Here is a 16,095-nt window from a genome sequence, read left to right on the forward strand (position 1 = left end):
GAGAGGACCTCAGATGTGGGCAACCCCCCCCCTCTATATATATATGTATATATATATATATTGAATAGATACAGTATATGTATACAATTATACCAATACTTTGGTATTTTATACACACACATATAAATGGATATATATATATATATTTTAATATATATATATATATATATCCATCCATCCATTTTCTACCGCTTATTCCCTTTCGGGGTCGCGGGGGGCGCTGGCGCCTATCCCAGCTGCACATGGACGGAAGGCAGCGTACACCCTGGACAAGTCGCCACATTCACACACTAGGGCCGATTTAGTGTTGCCAATCAACCTATCCTCGGGTGCATGTCTTTGGAGGTGGGAGGAAGCCGGAGTACTCGGAGGGAATCCACGCAGTCACGGGGAGAACATGCAAACTCCACACCGGGTTCAGTCCCCAAGCCCGGGGACTGAACCCAGGACCTTCGTATTGTGAGGCACATGCACTAACCGCTGTTCCACCATGCTGCCCTGTTTGAAAAACAATAGTAGTGAAAACAACTACAGTATAGTTATATGAAATAATATAATACAGAAATAAAGCTTTTACCACTTCAAAAGACTTCAAAACCTTTTTTAGTTTGTTCTGTTGTCTTTGAGTCTCACTAGATCCAACAACGGGCCAAGTTACCGAGGAGGGAGAGCTGGTGAAAGAATCTCAAATAGCGGTGAGTGATTGTGTTGAAAAGAAAATATTGCTAGCATTGTTACCTCCTACAATCAGTGGAGTGGGGGAGAAGAGTGGACACTTTTAAGGTGATGTGCTTGGAGGGGTTACTATTACACAAGTCTGTGCAGAGCTCTCTTGTCTAACACTGATACCCGTGACAGCACACAAAACTGATGTCATGTGTAAAATGTTTTTACAAACCATCATTTTCCAGTTTAGCTGACAGGTTAGCCAACTCCTGTTGTCACACTTACAGAAACAGGTATCAGTTCTCCACATCCAAACAATCATTGCAACAACCAATATTGTTTAATATCTGACAGCTTGATGCAACTTCTCTTTGAAAATAAATACTGTATAATGGAGTAAAAGCAGCGCAGTTGTGTATTGAGCCTACCTTTGTTGGCACACGCCATCCATTTGAGATTTTCTGCAAAAGCTGACTCTCGTCCAATCAGGTAAGGGAATATGCGGACCTGTAGAAAAAGAGCAGAAAACATCCGCCAATCAATCTAATCATATTTTGATGGAGACCAGTGGACCAACTCCACGGAGAGCAGGAGGCACTTCTGTAGTACATTCTGTTTGAGGACATGTGTTTTCCTCTCCGGCAGTCATGAGGTCAAACTACAGGAGACTGCTTATTAAACATTAAAGAGGTTCACGGCAGTCAAAGTACTGCAGAGTTAAAACAAGCATTGGCAGTAAGCCACTGCATGCAAACCTCAACCTACCTGAATGCACACGTTTGACATAGAACTACAAGCAGACAAGAATACAAACTAAATATTTACAACATAAATTAACCTGACATAATTATTCAGCAGAAATTCGGGCATTATAATTTACGTGCTGTATGTTATTACAACCTGAAAGGGATAAGGGGTAAAAAAAAATTGGTTGGATGCATGTATTTTATTACTCATTACCATCATAGATGACCAAAACATATCCACCAGAAAGTACTACATTTTCTAATACATTTAACAATGCAAGTAGATAGAACATAGTGCTAAACCTGGGGAGGTTGAAGTATGAAGTATGAGAGTAACAGTACATGTGTATGCAATCGGATTTTTTGGTACACGACATTCGGTACGGTAGAGAGGTGTACAGAGTTTCCAAATGAAACACATAGAGTGAGGGACACAGGGTTTATAGTTATGTGTTTACGCTGTACTCAACTGGCGGAAGTCTTGGCTAGCAATACCACAGAGGAGAAGCCAAAGCTGAAAAATGCATTCTGTTCAGAGGCACTTACGTAAACAAAAGCAGTGTGCCGGTCCACAAGCATTCTGACATATTTGGCGTGTTACTTGAAGGTTCAGGAAGAGCAGTATTAAACATTAGCAGTTGAGGAAGAGAATCTCGGTAGAGTGACAGAGACTGAAAGCTTCTATTATCAGCAGGACATTTTACAAATGGAACTGTCGAGGAACCTTGTCCTCTCTCTTCAGCCTTGAGGCAATAGTCTACTTACGTTTAAAATAGTACACGGTCTAGCTCCATCCTATCTTGCCGATTGTATTGTACCATATGTTTGCGTTCAAAGGACTCTGGCTTATTAGTGATTCCTAAAGCCCAAAAAAGTCTGCGGGCTATAGAGCGTTTTCCGTTCGGGCTCCAGTACTCTGGAATGCCCTCCCGGTAACGGTTCGAGATGCTATCTCAGTAGAAGCATTTAAGTCTCACCTTAAAACTCATTTGTATACTCTAGCCTTTAAATACACCTCCTTTTTAGACCAGTTGATCTGCCGCTTCTTTTCTTTTTCTTCTCTGGAGGGGGTCCGGTCCGATAGCCATGGTTGAAGTACTGGCTGTCCAGAGTCGGGACCCAGGACGGACCGCTCGCCCGTGTATCAGTTGGGGACATCTCTACGCTGCTGATCCGACTCCGCTTGGGATGGTTTCCTGTGGGCGGGATTCTCGCTGCTGTCTTGGATCTGCTTTGAACTGAACTCTCGCGGCTGTGTTGGATCCACTATGGATTGAACTTTCACAATATCATGTTAGACCCGCTCAACATTCATTGCTTTTGGTCCCCTAGTGGTGGTGGTGGGGGGGGGGGGTTGCCCACATATGTGGTCCTCTCCAAGGTTCTCATAGTCATCATTGTCACCGACGTCCCACTGGGTGTGAGCTCTCCTTGCCCACTGGGTGTGAGTTTTCCTTGCCCTTTATTTGGGTTCTTCCGAGGATGTCGTAGTGGTTTGTGCAGCCCTTTGAGACACTTGTGATTTAGGGCTATATAAATAAACATTGATTGATTGAAACATTGATTGAGAAGTGGGTAGTCGCAGGGGATTTGTGCATTTTCATCAGCGACCATCATACCCACTTAGGGGGCATATTGTAAGGTTAATTTGTACAGGTAAATGACCATAATAACAAACAATGTAGTCAATTAGTCAACCTGTGAGATTCCACTGAGGTTAGACTGATCATTATAGAACTTTCTCAAACTAATCAAAGTAAGGAAAGAATGTCAACACACACACCTCAACTACACACCTTAACTCTATGGTCGATAACTTGCTAAATACTTGATTAGTGAAGAAATTCCCTTTCCCTCCTTCCATCTCCTCTCTTGATTACCTTTCCAGGAAGCCGGGAGGTGGCTTGATTCACAAAGAGACATGGTCAAGCATTTTTTTTTAAATGTGAGATGATAAAAGCTTACAGAAATCGTACATGTTTTTGCCATGCGTTGCCTTTGTGTGCTTTCAAGATCTATTTTGCAAATACAAATATTGAAATGCTGCTGCAGTTTAAATTGACAAAAGACTCGAGAGGTGCCGGCCTCCTTGCAGTCCTATTTTTTTCTTCTGTTGAATAAAAAAAAGACCAATTAAATTATCAAATACATGTTATCTTACTTAAGCCGGTTTTAGTTTCACCACTACTGAAATAGTTATATATTTTGAATATCTGCAGGTGAAAAGCACCACCCATGTGGATTTGTTTGGAGGGTTTTGATTTAACCCAGACATTTAATGACTACTGCTATCAGGGACGTGTTCATACCTCCTACTCTCTATTTTATCTCTTTTTTTTTTTTTTGACAGCTCATGTGTATTTTGAGGCGGTGTTACTATCAGACCGTGTTGTCACATTTATGACAAGGCAGTTATTTTTTTTGTTTATCTTTTATCACAATGCCAAGATGGTTTGTATGCAGCCATTGATCTGTCTTTGTGGATCAGCATCTTCCAGAAATTGGTGTAGTGGATAGTAAGTTGTGTACGGGGTGTTGGGCAGCTGAGGGAACTGTTGTTCATTTGTTGTGGGAATGTCAGAGGATAAAAGAGTTATGGTTGAAAACAACAAAAGAAGCAATCACATTCCTTAATATAAACATCCCAATGACATTGCAAACTTGTATTCTTGGGGATCTCCATCAATTTAGTAACGTGTCATTAAAGAGTAAAAATGCATTTCTTTCAATATGCATAACAACAAAACGAGTAATATTAAAAAAAATGAATAAATGATGATAGTCCAACTCATACTGACTGGTATACACAAGCTATGGAGATGATATCAGTAGAAAAAACTGCATTTAGTTTAGATAAAAATTAGTCATATTTTGTAATATGGGATCCATTATTGAAATTTGTTTTAAGTATTGAATGAACCAAGATATGACTTATTATATCTTTGTGTAAAGTGTTGGACACAGTGTGTTGTCAAGCTTATGAGATGCGATGCATTGCTCTTTTTTTTTATTATTATTTTTTGTATTAACGTTTTTATGGTGTCAATGAGGGATTTTTAGTCACTGCTGATTTGAAATTGATGCTAATATTAAAGGTGTTTGTTTTTGTTTCACTACTTTTGGATTGTGCTGTGTCGTGTTTGTCTGTCCTCAATTGCGTGTTTTGAAACTGATGGTTGGAGTGTGGAGGCAGATAGCGAAAACAAAATTGAAGAAAAAACTGAAGCTATTGAGCCATATCACGACCGACAAAGGCAACGCGGACGAAGTCGGCGATCGCCTTCTAACCAACGATTGCATCGTTGCTATTCTGGGTGTTGCTGGGTCAGGTTTGGTTTGGGAATTTGATTTCATTATTATGTATTGTTTTGTTGGATTGATTAATGAATTCATTAAAAAAAAAAACAAGGAAAAATAACGTATAAAACTAAAAATTATGATAAATAAAAAATAAATAAAAAGCATCTTCCAGAGGACAGTTAAATGGCACTTTTCTGCTTCTGTCAATGGTTCGTGTTCATGTCACTTGTATTCTTTGGTAGACCATATTTATTTGTTTTTTTGTAAGCATTTTCTTGTTTTTGAATCAATTTTTGCCAATTATTACAAGTAATTGTAATATTATTATTATTATTATTATCAAATGTATCCCTCCAGCTACAACACAAATACATAATACAATTATCTATATTGTATAAAGTCCATCAGTTGTCTACTATTGTGTTGGCTTGTCCGCTTTTTTTCCAACTATAAATGTTTCATAACGTTGGATACTAACAATGCCAAAGTGTCAAATAATAATGTCCATGCATTTGCTTGTGAGAGTTCTGGATCAGGCTGTCTTTTTTTTAAATCTGGGGTCGCATTAACGTCTATGCGAACCAGACCTACTTTATATGAGCCTGCCTTTAAAGGGGACTTATGAAAAGCATTTGACACAATCAATCATAAAGTTGGATATAGAGGACATACAAACCCTTTATTTATTGAATCAAAAATAGCGAAATTCAACAACTTAGTGCGTTTGCAAACAGCAAAAATTATGCACAGAGAACTCTGGAATTTGCTACCCAAAAATGTGCAAAAATTCTTCTCAACAAAAAAAGGAGAATTAGAAGCACAGAGAAAAGTCGAATTTAAAACATTTGTATGCACATAAAAACACTTAAGACCTTTTTCATATCAGTAAATCGAATTATATTATGGATTGGATGAAGCAAGGAAATCAAACAAAGTACTAATTTTATCTACTTTAAGAAACTGTTCAAACTGTACGTGTTTACAAAGCACAAAGGGGAAGAATTATGATAAACATGTACAACCCTTTAAAAAAATACAATTGTTAATCTCATTCATCTTTTAAGTGAACTACATTACTTAATTATTTATGATAACTTAGCTATATGTTTATATGTGTGATATTTATTTATGTATTTTTCTTTGCTTATTTATTGTATATTAATTTATTAACACATTTATTTATTCACTGTTCTGTTATAAACAGAGAACAAAAAATGGGATGAAAATGCTATGATACGGAAAGGGATATTATTAAATAAGCTCTGCTTCTTCCTACTCCTTTTCGGAGATGCTGTAATGAAACAGCTGGAAATACAAAACAGTCCTGTGAAAAGTGTCATAGACCAGTTAACACTAAGTATTTTACTTTTGTTGACTGACGGGAGGGTATACGACATCCAGGCTGCAGCCAACAGTCTTGGCAAAGGGTAAAGCAGAGAGCAGGAGCGGACTGGTTGACAACATATACTAAAAATACCCATATACTGTACGTCCGGCACACATTGACGCAAATGTGTTCCCGCTTTTAAAAAAGACTGCAAAGCACAGCGTTCAGATGCATCAAAAACTGACGTTCTGATTTAACGTATTTTCAAATTAAAATAGAGCCAAAGTAAGGTCATTATTAAACTGCCCTTCAACACAAATGCTGCAAGAATATGCTGTTATGCTGTGTGCAGAATAAACTACCTTTCTGTCTGGCCAGTTGTACTTGGCGAAGATGGCATCATATGTATCCACTGCTCCGTCTGTAACCAACATAATGGCCTGGCTACATTCACTACCCCTTCCAGTCTCGTTGAACTGGGAAGACAATAAACATGTGAGAAGAGAGGAGAAAGAGTGTTAAATGAGGTTTGCAAAGCCAGTCTTACACCATAATGCAAATATTATCAATTAAAAATATAAATGCAAAATAAAGGGTTGGATATTATTCTCTTTGCAATATGTGATGCATTTTTAAATGAACTCACCAGTATTTGCACTTTGTGAAAACTGTGTTGAAGCTGTAACTGATACAACAGCATAGCTACACTAATGACATCACATGTGACAATACCAACAGGATAAAAATACCTCTATTCAATGTGTAATATAAGTGTTCAAAGCGGAACATTATCACAATTTCAGAACGGTTAAAACCAATAAAAATCAGTTCCCAGTGGCTTATTTTATTTTTCAAAGTTTTTTTTCCAAATTTTACCCATCATGAAATATCCCGAAAAAAGGCTTTAAAGTGCCTGATTTTCGCTATCTGTAAATCCACCCGTCCATTTTCCTGTGACCTCACATAGTGACGCCAATACAAACAAACATGGCAGATAGAACAGAAAGATATAGCGACATTAGCTTGGATTCAGACGCGGATTTCAGCGGCGTAAGCGATTCAACAGATTACGCATGTTTTGAAACTGATGGTTGGAGTGTGGAGGCAGATAGCGAAAATAAAATTGAAGAAAAAACTGAAGCTATTGAGCCATATCACGACGGACGAAGGCAACGCGGACAAATTCGGCGATCGCCTTCTAACCAACAATTGCATCTTTTGACCACTGGAGCAACTTAAATCAGTCGATTGGTAAGTGTTTGTTTGGCAGTAAATGTGGGTGAAGGGAAAGGCTGGATGCAAATATAGCTACAAATGTACATATAGCTAGCCTAAATAGCATGTTAGCATTGATTAGCTGTCAGTCATGCCGTGACCAAATATGTCTGATTAGCACATAAGTCGATAACATCAACAAAACTCACCTTTGTGATTTCGTTGACTTTATCGTTGGAAATGCATCTGCTTTGAGTGTCGCAGGATACCCACACATCCCTGTCGTAGCATCGCTATCGTCGGTAAAACGTGCAGAACAAACGAGGGACTTTTGCATCTTTTGACACTGGTGCAACATGAATCCGTCGATTGGTATGTGTTTGTTTGGCATTAAATGTGGATGGAGGGAAAGGCTGGATGAAAATATAGCTACAAATGAGGCATAATGATGCACATACACGTGCACATACAGCTAGCCTAAATAGCATGTTAACATTGATTAGTAGGCCGTGCTAATCAATGCACACTCCACGTAAGTAAACTTGAATCCGTCCCGGATCGTGTTGTTACACCCGCCGACAACACACCGACGAGGCATGATGTCTCCAAGGTATGGAAAACAGTCGAAAAAACGGAAAATAACAGAGCTGATTTGACTTCGTGTGTGTAATGTGTTTGAGAAAATGGCGGATTGCTTCCCATTGTAACGTCAGGGGTAAAAGGTCATTGCTCCGACAGCGAACAATTGAAAGGCGTTTCATTCGTCAAATTCACCCTTTTAGAGTTTGGAAATCGGTTAAAAAAACATATGGTGTTTTTCCTGCAACATCAAGGTATATATTGACGCTTACATAGGTCTGGTGATAATGTTCCCCTTTAAGAATACATGTTGGGAATGTAAAATGTTGCAGTATGTTTACAGGTACAGTGTGTTTGATAAATGTTTTATAATGAGAACATGGCAGCTTTCAGTCAAAGCGGTCAAAGGTTAATAATTATGTTGTTTATAAACCTTTAATTGCAGTATAGTGATGAAGTGTGAGCAATGTGCTGGTGTGTCAGAGCTTAGTGATAGCACTTACCTCACTAAGAAGATTGAATGCCTCACTTAGAGCTAAATCTAACATCCCGATGCCTTGAGCAAAGAGCTTGTTGAGGTGCTCCCTGAAATGCTGTAAAGACATACAAAAAGTGTCAGTGGTGACAAAATTACAGAGGATGTAAGAATGGGTGAAGAAATAGTGAAAGTCAGAAGAGAATACAAATAAATACATGGATAATGGTGTTGTTTAATTTCAAAAAATATATTTGATCCAGACTTAACTTGTACACATGTCCCAACTGTACTGATCTGAGCTTTTATTTGGTTTGGTTTGGTGTCATTGTCTTTACACAGTAATTGCACAACATGATCACAATACATTCTGTTTCTATTTGTTGTATTCTAATTACAACCAATTTCTATGAACATATGCTATTTATAAACCACTATATGTATATCATATTTTATATAAATTATTGTGTACATGCTTTTGTTCTTGTGGTAGTCATTAGGCTAAATCTTCTAACTTTATTTTTTTTACTATTTATACTACCATATTGTATATGCACCTTAGGAGGATCTGCTCCAATTTCGTTGTTCTTTGAACCTGTTCATTGCAATAATGAAAATAAAACTCTATTCTATTCTAAATCTGGGACCTCGAGTACTAAATGTGCCATTTCATGTGTAAAGTTTCCTTAAATCCGTGATTCCTTAAATTCGGAGTTGGACCATATGTTTCCCAATAAATAAGTTGGTAAATATTAAGGCTGTCTAACCTAACGTGTTAACGCATGCACTCAGGCACAAACAAATTCTGTTAATCATGTATAATCATGGGGCGGTTTAGCTCGGTTGGTAGAGTGGCCGTGCCAGCAACTTGAGGGTTGCAGGTTCGATTCCCGCTTCCGCCATCCTAGTCACTGCCGTTGTGTCCTTGAGCAAGACACTTTACCGACCTGCTCCCAGTGCCACCCACACTGGTTTGAATGTAACTTAGATATTGGGTTTCACTATGTAAAGCGCTTTGAGTCACTAGAGAAAAGGCACTATATAAATATAATTCACTTCACAAAGGACCGCCAAAACTATTGTTACCAAGTTTTGAGCAAATGAGTAACACGCTTTTAGAAATGTAACAATATTAGCATTTTAATTCTCGGTTATTGTGACCAAAAGTATAAGGGTTATTATTATCACAGTATTTTTGAATGTTCTCAAAAAGTAGTTATACACAGTATGCTGAAATATTTTAACCAAGTTGTAATAAAAATACATTTGTCAGGTTCGTCCCTGACAGTTTGCTTAGGTTTTAGTTTTTCCTCTCTATGTCTTAGTTTCCTGTCAGCGCTTTTATTTTGGTTATTTCCTGCTTTTCTCCCTGAGCGCTATTTCCCCTCAGCTGCGGCTGATTGGCACCTGGCCACACCTGGCGTCAATCAGCCGGTGTTATTTGAACCTGCTTTGTCCTCCGGTCAGATGCTGGATTATTGTCATTTCTACTTGTCGTTCCTACTGGTCACTGTAGCGGTAGCGGTAAGCTATATTCGGTAGCTGTTAGTAGCTTACTGTCTTTTTGTTCCCTGCTTCCAGTTTGTTTGTTCCTAGATCCTGTCTGCTGGATCCCTGTTCCCTGTTTCCAGTTTGTCCTAGCAATCCGGTTAGAAAAGCTCATCTGACAATGGGAGCAATGTCAAAACAGCTTTGGTTGCCAAAATGAGGAACTCCTTGGCAGTAGCCAACCAAAAACGGTCCAAAGGTAGATCAAAAAAAGCCTAGTGCTTAAATGTAAGGTTTTTTTGTCTCTCAGTTAGTTACTCTTGCTTCTCGAAAGTCATTTACTTACTTTCCACCAACTGATGCTGAGCTATAAGGTCACTAACACCTTCACGGCATTCAGTGGAGGTTGAAAAGAAATATAATATCATGTTATCCTCAAGAGTTTTTAAATGTTTAACTATTATCTGACACAATGCAGCAATGTTAACATATTGCCATAGCTTGGCATTTTAACATGTTATCAGAGTGGCACCTTTGAACCAGATCCATTTATTTTATCTGAGTTGTAAGCAGGTTTGCATTTTGGCCTTGCATTTGTGGTCAGTTCATTCAGATTATGAAGAAAATATTCCAGGTATGCCAGCCTTGCAAGCAGTATTGCGTAATTAGATTAGGTTTTTTTTTTCCTTCACTCTGTTTCAAAAGCCTTTGCTGTGCTTCAATGCCATTAGTGATATTCGGATATGACCCGAATCATTTCTCCTCCTGTTGTTTTTCCGCAATTCCTTGAAAAACAGGACATTTTCTCAATTCACAAAATACGCATTGGCTAAGAGTTGAGCATGTCGATTTATATCAGTAGACCCATCAAGTTGTTATGCAAATGTATTTCTATTCTTTTCCAAAACCAAGTTTTCGATGTCCGTAGGCATGTCATCAGTATGTCGGGTGTTTGCTGGCAGATGGCTGTTTCTTTAGCCACTTCAGGTTAGAGTATTTCAATTACAATTACTTTGCAGGTGGGAAGTATTAACGTCTCTGCCACAGTGTTGAACTTTTTTTCAACTCGGCTACAAATTCAGCAACGTGGTAGTGAGCTTTAAAGGGAAACTCACTTTTTTGGAATTGTGCCAGTCATTCACAATCCTTATGTCTTAATACTAAATAAATGCAAAAGTCTGTTTACAGTGAAGCCAATGGGAGTCACTCTATTCTGCCTATTAAGCCCTTGAAAAACCTCCAAACACCTCCTTTAGGGTTTTATATACATGATTTAAGTTTATATGGAGTAAGTGGCAAATGTATAATAACATTTATTATTAACATATTTGGATAATGTTAAGCTTATGCTGCGCATTAATCAAAAAAACGCATCACATTTGGGTTTTTTTTCAACTACATCACTGATTACTGCTCACTGCAGACTTAATGACAACCAGCAAACATAATCAAACAACACTGTACAATGTCTGCTGTCATTAAGATGCTGACTGATAGAAATTACTTGTATTCCCGTTTAGATGAAGAATGACTCTTAGTGATTACAAAGAAAAGGGGATGGAGTCAAGCGCAGACCAAGGCCTTTTCGAATCGTTCTCGCTATTCCTGGTCTAAATTGGATGCCAAAGTTGACCAACTTATTGGAATATGTCCTCGTTCTTCTACTATCCAGGCCAGAGGGATTATTTATGATCTAAAATATATTTTGACAAGCAGGGAAGCGAAGAAACAGTTGATCAGTCGATATAGGCAACATAGGCACTAGGTTTGTTTTGATACCAATATTTTGGTACCGCTATCATACATTTTACAATAACAGGGACCACGAGACATTTTGTTATTGGTTTTATTTTAACAGAAAATCTTATGATACGTGTGTTGTTGCAATCAAATAATAACTTGGGCATTAAATAAGATAGTAAACATAATAGACAACTTCTCTTTTAGTAGTAATTAAGCAAACAAAGACACCTAATTGGTTGCTGACATATGCAGTAACATATAGTGTCATTTTTCATTCTATTATTTTGTCAAAATTATGACGGACAAGCGGTAGAAAACTGATTATTAATCTACTTGTTCATTTACTGTTAATATCTGATTATTTTCTGTCTTCACATGTTCTATTTGCAATTCCGTTAAAATGTAATATTCACTTATTCTTCTGTTGTTTGAGTAGTTTACGTAAGCTTTTGGTGGTACTACAAATTTCGGTATTAATCCAATACCAGGTAGGTACAGGGTCATACATTGGTCATAATTTAGGTTCTCCTGTGTCAAAAGACAACATGTTTTGTGATAATTAAATGTTTGACATACTCATTGTAATATGGACTACATACGGCTCTTGTACATGGTATCGTTACAGTTGATTGTGTGTATGTAGATCCACCCATGGCATTTGTTTACATTGAGGAGCGCTAGCTTGCGGTTAGCGGTTAGCTTTTGTATCCTCCGACTGTGTGTGCTGAAGCTATACTTGGGTTGCAATCACGTGACCGAGAGGCACATTTTGGCACTTCCGGGTTTAAGGAGATGGTCTGGAGTCCCATTAAGCGTAATAGCGCCGTATCTTGAAAGGTTTAGAGGCAAATAAATAAACGATCATGAAACATTTTTTTTAAATGGGATGGACTGGATATATATACACTCTTGCGAAAAATATGTTTTTTATTGAGTTAAACCCTTATTGAGTTAAGCCGTTACTGCTCCACCCAACCTTACTTTATTTGACACTGACGGTATTTAGAGGAGAAAATATTGGAAGCACATATAGTCTTTACATTTGGAGGAGTCCACAAATTGAACATTAATCAGTGAAAGACAAAGTTGGGCTTAGTCGTGTTCCATGCTGCTGTGATCTTGACGCTAATGAGAAAAAGGATAACTTTGGTTGCAGTTGATTTCCTGCTACAAATATTAGTCTCATTTACAATCCATGTCCGCAATTGTGAAGTTCATATTATTACGCCTGTGTGGCATGGTGCTGCCGGGTTTGATCCCTTCGTGGATGCGTCGAAACGATGAACACGACAAAGGTAAGATTTAAGGATTTATTTAACAAAAGGAGAGCTATGAACAAAAACACTGGAGCTAAGAAAAGGGAAACAAAAGACGCTAGCATGAAAGCTAGGATATAAAAAATAGCAAACTCAACTGGCACGCAGGCACACAAAAGGGAAAAACAAAACATTTAGCATGAGAAGGAAATACAATGCGCAGCGTGAGAGCTCGCGAGAGTAATGAGGAATTGCATGTAAGCAAAGGCGCAAAGAAGACGTACCGTTGTGTGTGAACCAACTACGAACCCAGAAAGAATAATGAAAAGGGATGAGCTTAAATAGCGAAGTAATCAAAAGTGACAGGTGTGCAGGGACCATGATTAGCAGGTGGAATCAATGAGCAACCATGGTGACTGACTAAACAGGAAGTAAGAGGGTCAGACGGAGAATGAAACAAAAATGGAACAATAAACAATAATATGTGAAGATCCGAGTAACGGATCGCAACGCATATTTTGTCTCATTATTTAGTTATAGATGTCCCTGTTGTTCAGCATTGTTTGCTGGTGATATCAATATCCCGTATGCTGTTAAGTCTACGAGAGATTTAGTTATTCAGTTTATTAATACTATTAAAGATATTTCCTTGATGCTAACAAATATCACTAAAGACGCTATAATGTGGTCATCCATGTCGAGTAAAGCACTTGACTTTCCTGCACAACAGCAACTCAGCTATTAGTTTTTGTATGAAAATGGACAATAAAAATACGGTGGATTGGACCAACAATCACAATATTTATCACTAGGACTTAACATGACGTTAGTTTATTTGCACAACTAAGTCTTTGTACTTATATTTAAACATAGCAACCACAAAAGAACACAAACTAGTGTCATCTCTTGTCCTTTTTTTATGTTTAGTTCTGCTCTCAAACACTATAATAGCAGAGAATAAACTAAATTACATCAAAAGTTTCTCAGACAAATCAAATGTTTGAACAAATATTTTACAAAGCGATTGCTGCAGACACGCGCAAGGTCCGATTTTAGTCCACAAGATTATTTTTAGGAGCCATTTCACTTGATGCACATTATTTTTTTTTATTGACTTTATTACCTTCATGGACCAAGTCTATGAAAGCGTTTTCCCATCTCTCTATTTGAACGACCGGAACACCCAAGAACAGAACAGAAATACAGTATTTTCTGCTCAAACTCTACACATACTGTCACTTGTTTTAATGCTACACTCAAGCTGCCTGACCTTTGTGCGATTAATCCACAAAGAAGAAAAACATATATGGTGTCATGTCCAACCCAGCTATTCCTCATCCTGCAGGGGTGACACTTGTAAGAAACGTAGTTTATTTGTGGAGGCGAGGATTAGTGATATAGACAAAGATCAAACACTACTGACTGCAGATGGACATTAGCCGCTAGCTAGCTAACGGCAAACAAGAGCAAGTGCTAATCACGAAAAATGATAGCAAAGAATCAGTTACTGGAGTAAGGAGGCGGAGGGAAAGGAAGCAAAAGCAGGGCTGCAGAGCTGGCGTGCTAGCTAGGCTACGCAAGCTGCCATTCAAACCATCGCTTCCCAGTATTTTTTTTATCGTATGCAAGATCCATCACCAACAAGCTGGACGAGCTGAAGCTGCAGATTGCGACAAATAAGATGGTCGGGGACAGCTGCTTTCTGCTCATCATGGAGACGTGGCTTCACCCGCTCATCCCGGACACGGCTATCGAGCTAGCGGGCCGCACAACACATCGACATGACAGAACCAAGGACTCCGGTAAGAGTAGAGGAGGGGGCTATGCATCTATGTCAACAACAGCTGGTGCAACAACACCAAGACTGTTACCAGTCACTGCTCATCTGATTTGGAGTACGTTACTGTGATATGTAGACCCATCTACTTTCCAAGGGAGTTTAATGTTGTCATGCTAACGGATGTTTACATACCACCGGCAGCTAATGCTAGTACGGCCCTCAGGGTGTTACATGACTCCATTAGCAGTCAACAAAGCGTGTATCCTGAGGCGGTGCACATCTTTGCTGGGGATTTGAATCATGCAGAATTGAAAACCGTGCTCCCTAAATTCCACCAGCACATTAAATGTGCAACTAGGGGAAAAAACACTCTGGACAAGGCTTACTTTAATATCAAGAGTAGCTACAGGGCTAAGCCACTACCACACTTGGGCCAGTCCGATCACTTGTCAGTGTTGTTAATCCCAGCATACACCCCCCTCAGGAAAAGTGCTCCCCCAACAACTAAGTTTGTTAAAATCTGGCCTGAGGGCGCCTCTCAGCAGCTCCAGGATTGCTTTGTAAGAACAAACTGGGGCATCTTTGAACAGCGGGACCTGGAGGACTACACTTCATCTGTGCTGAGCTATATCAAGTTCTGCACGGATATTGCTATGACAGAGAAGCGCATCCGGGTCTATCCAAACCAAAAGCCCTGGATGACTGGTGAGGTCAGGACCCTGCTGAAGGAGAGGAACAAGGCCTTTAAGTGTGGTGATGGGGCACAGTACAGTGCCGCAAGAGCCAGCCTGAGGAGATGCATCATAGAGGCCAAGACAGCATATCGGAAGAAAATAGAGGGACACCTCAGCAGCAACAACACAAGGCAGGTGTGGCAGGGGGTGAAGCACGTCACCGGCTACAAATCCAAAAACCTTGCTGTGGCTGACGGAGACGCCTCGCTGGCGGAGGAACTGAACATCTTCTTCGCTTGCTTCAAGGTGGAGCAAACACATCCAGTCACATCACAACCCTCAACCCGTGACATCGTCCTCATGTTGAAGGAACATGAGGTGCAGTGCACACTAAGGAGGGTGAACCCAGGGAAAGCTGCTGGACCGGATGGCATACCTGGATGTGTATTAAAGACCTGTGCCGACCAGCTGGCTGTTGTCTTCACCAAGATTTTCAACCAGTCCTTGTCCCAGTACAGATTCGTCCTACCATGTCGAAAGGACTCTGTTATTGTCCCACTTCCAAAAAAAACAGCAGTACACAGCCTGAATGATTACCGTCCAGTGGCACTTACACCAATCATCATGAAGTGCTTTGAAACTCTGGTTCGGGGGCACATCACCTCAAATCTCTCATCTGCATTGGACTCCCACCAGTTTGCGTACAGGGCAAACAGATCTACAGAGGATGCTATCCCAACAGCCCTCCACACTGCTCTGAGCCACCTAGAGCAGCAGGCGAGCTATGCAAGGCTACCTTTTGTTGATTTTAGCTCTGCATTTAACACCATCCTCCCCCACAGACTG

General features: G+C 39.4%; 1 protein-coding gene across 2 annotated transcripts in view; it reads right to left on the bottom strand.

The window, feature by feature from the left end:
• The window catches only part of cacna2d3a (calcium channel, voltage-dependent, alpha 2/delta subunit 3a), a 308,948-nt gene that overhangs the window by 111,042 nt on the left and 181,811 nt on the right, over positions 1–16,095 (bottom strand). For both annotated transcript variants that reach the window (XM_061904454.1, XM_061904455.1), the window contains exons 9-11: positions 8,337–8,426; positions 6,402–6,515; positions 1,095–1,173 (exon numbers count right to left, since the gene is read on the bottom strand). In XM_061904454.1, coding sequence (XP_061760438.1) covers positions 1,095–1,173; positions 6,402–6,515; positions 8,337–8,426 — 283 coding nt within the window. The remainder of the gene's footprint in view (positions 1–1,094; positions 1,174–6,401; positions 6,516–8,336; positions 8,427–16,095) is intronic.

This window comes from Nerophis ophidion, linkage group LG06, assembly GCF_033978795.1.
Source record: "Nerophis ophidion isolate RoL-2023_Sa linkage group LG06, RoL_Noph_v1.0, whole genome shotgun sequence".
Classification (NCBI taxonomy): Eukaryota; Metazoa; Chordata; class Actinopteri; order Syngnathiformes; family Syngnathidae; genus Nerophis; species Nerophis ophidion.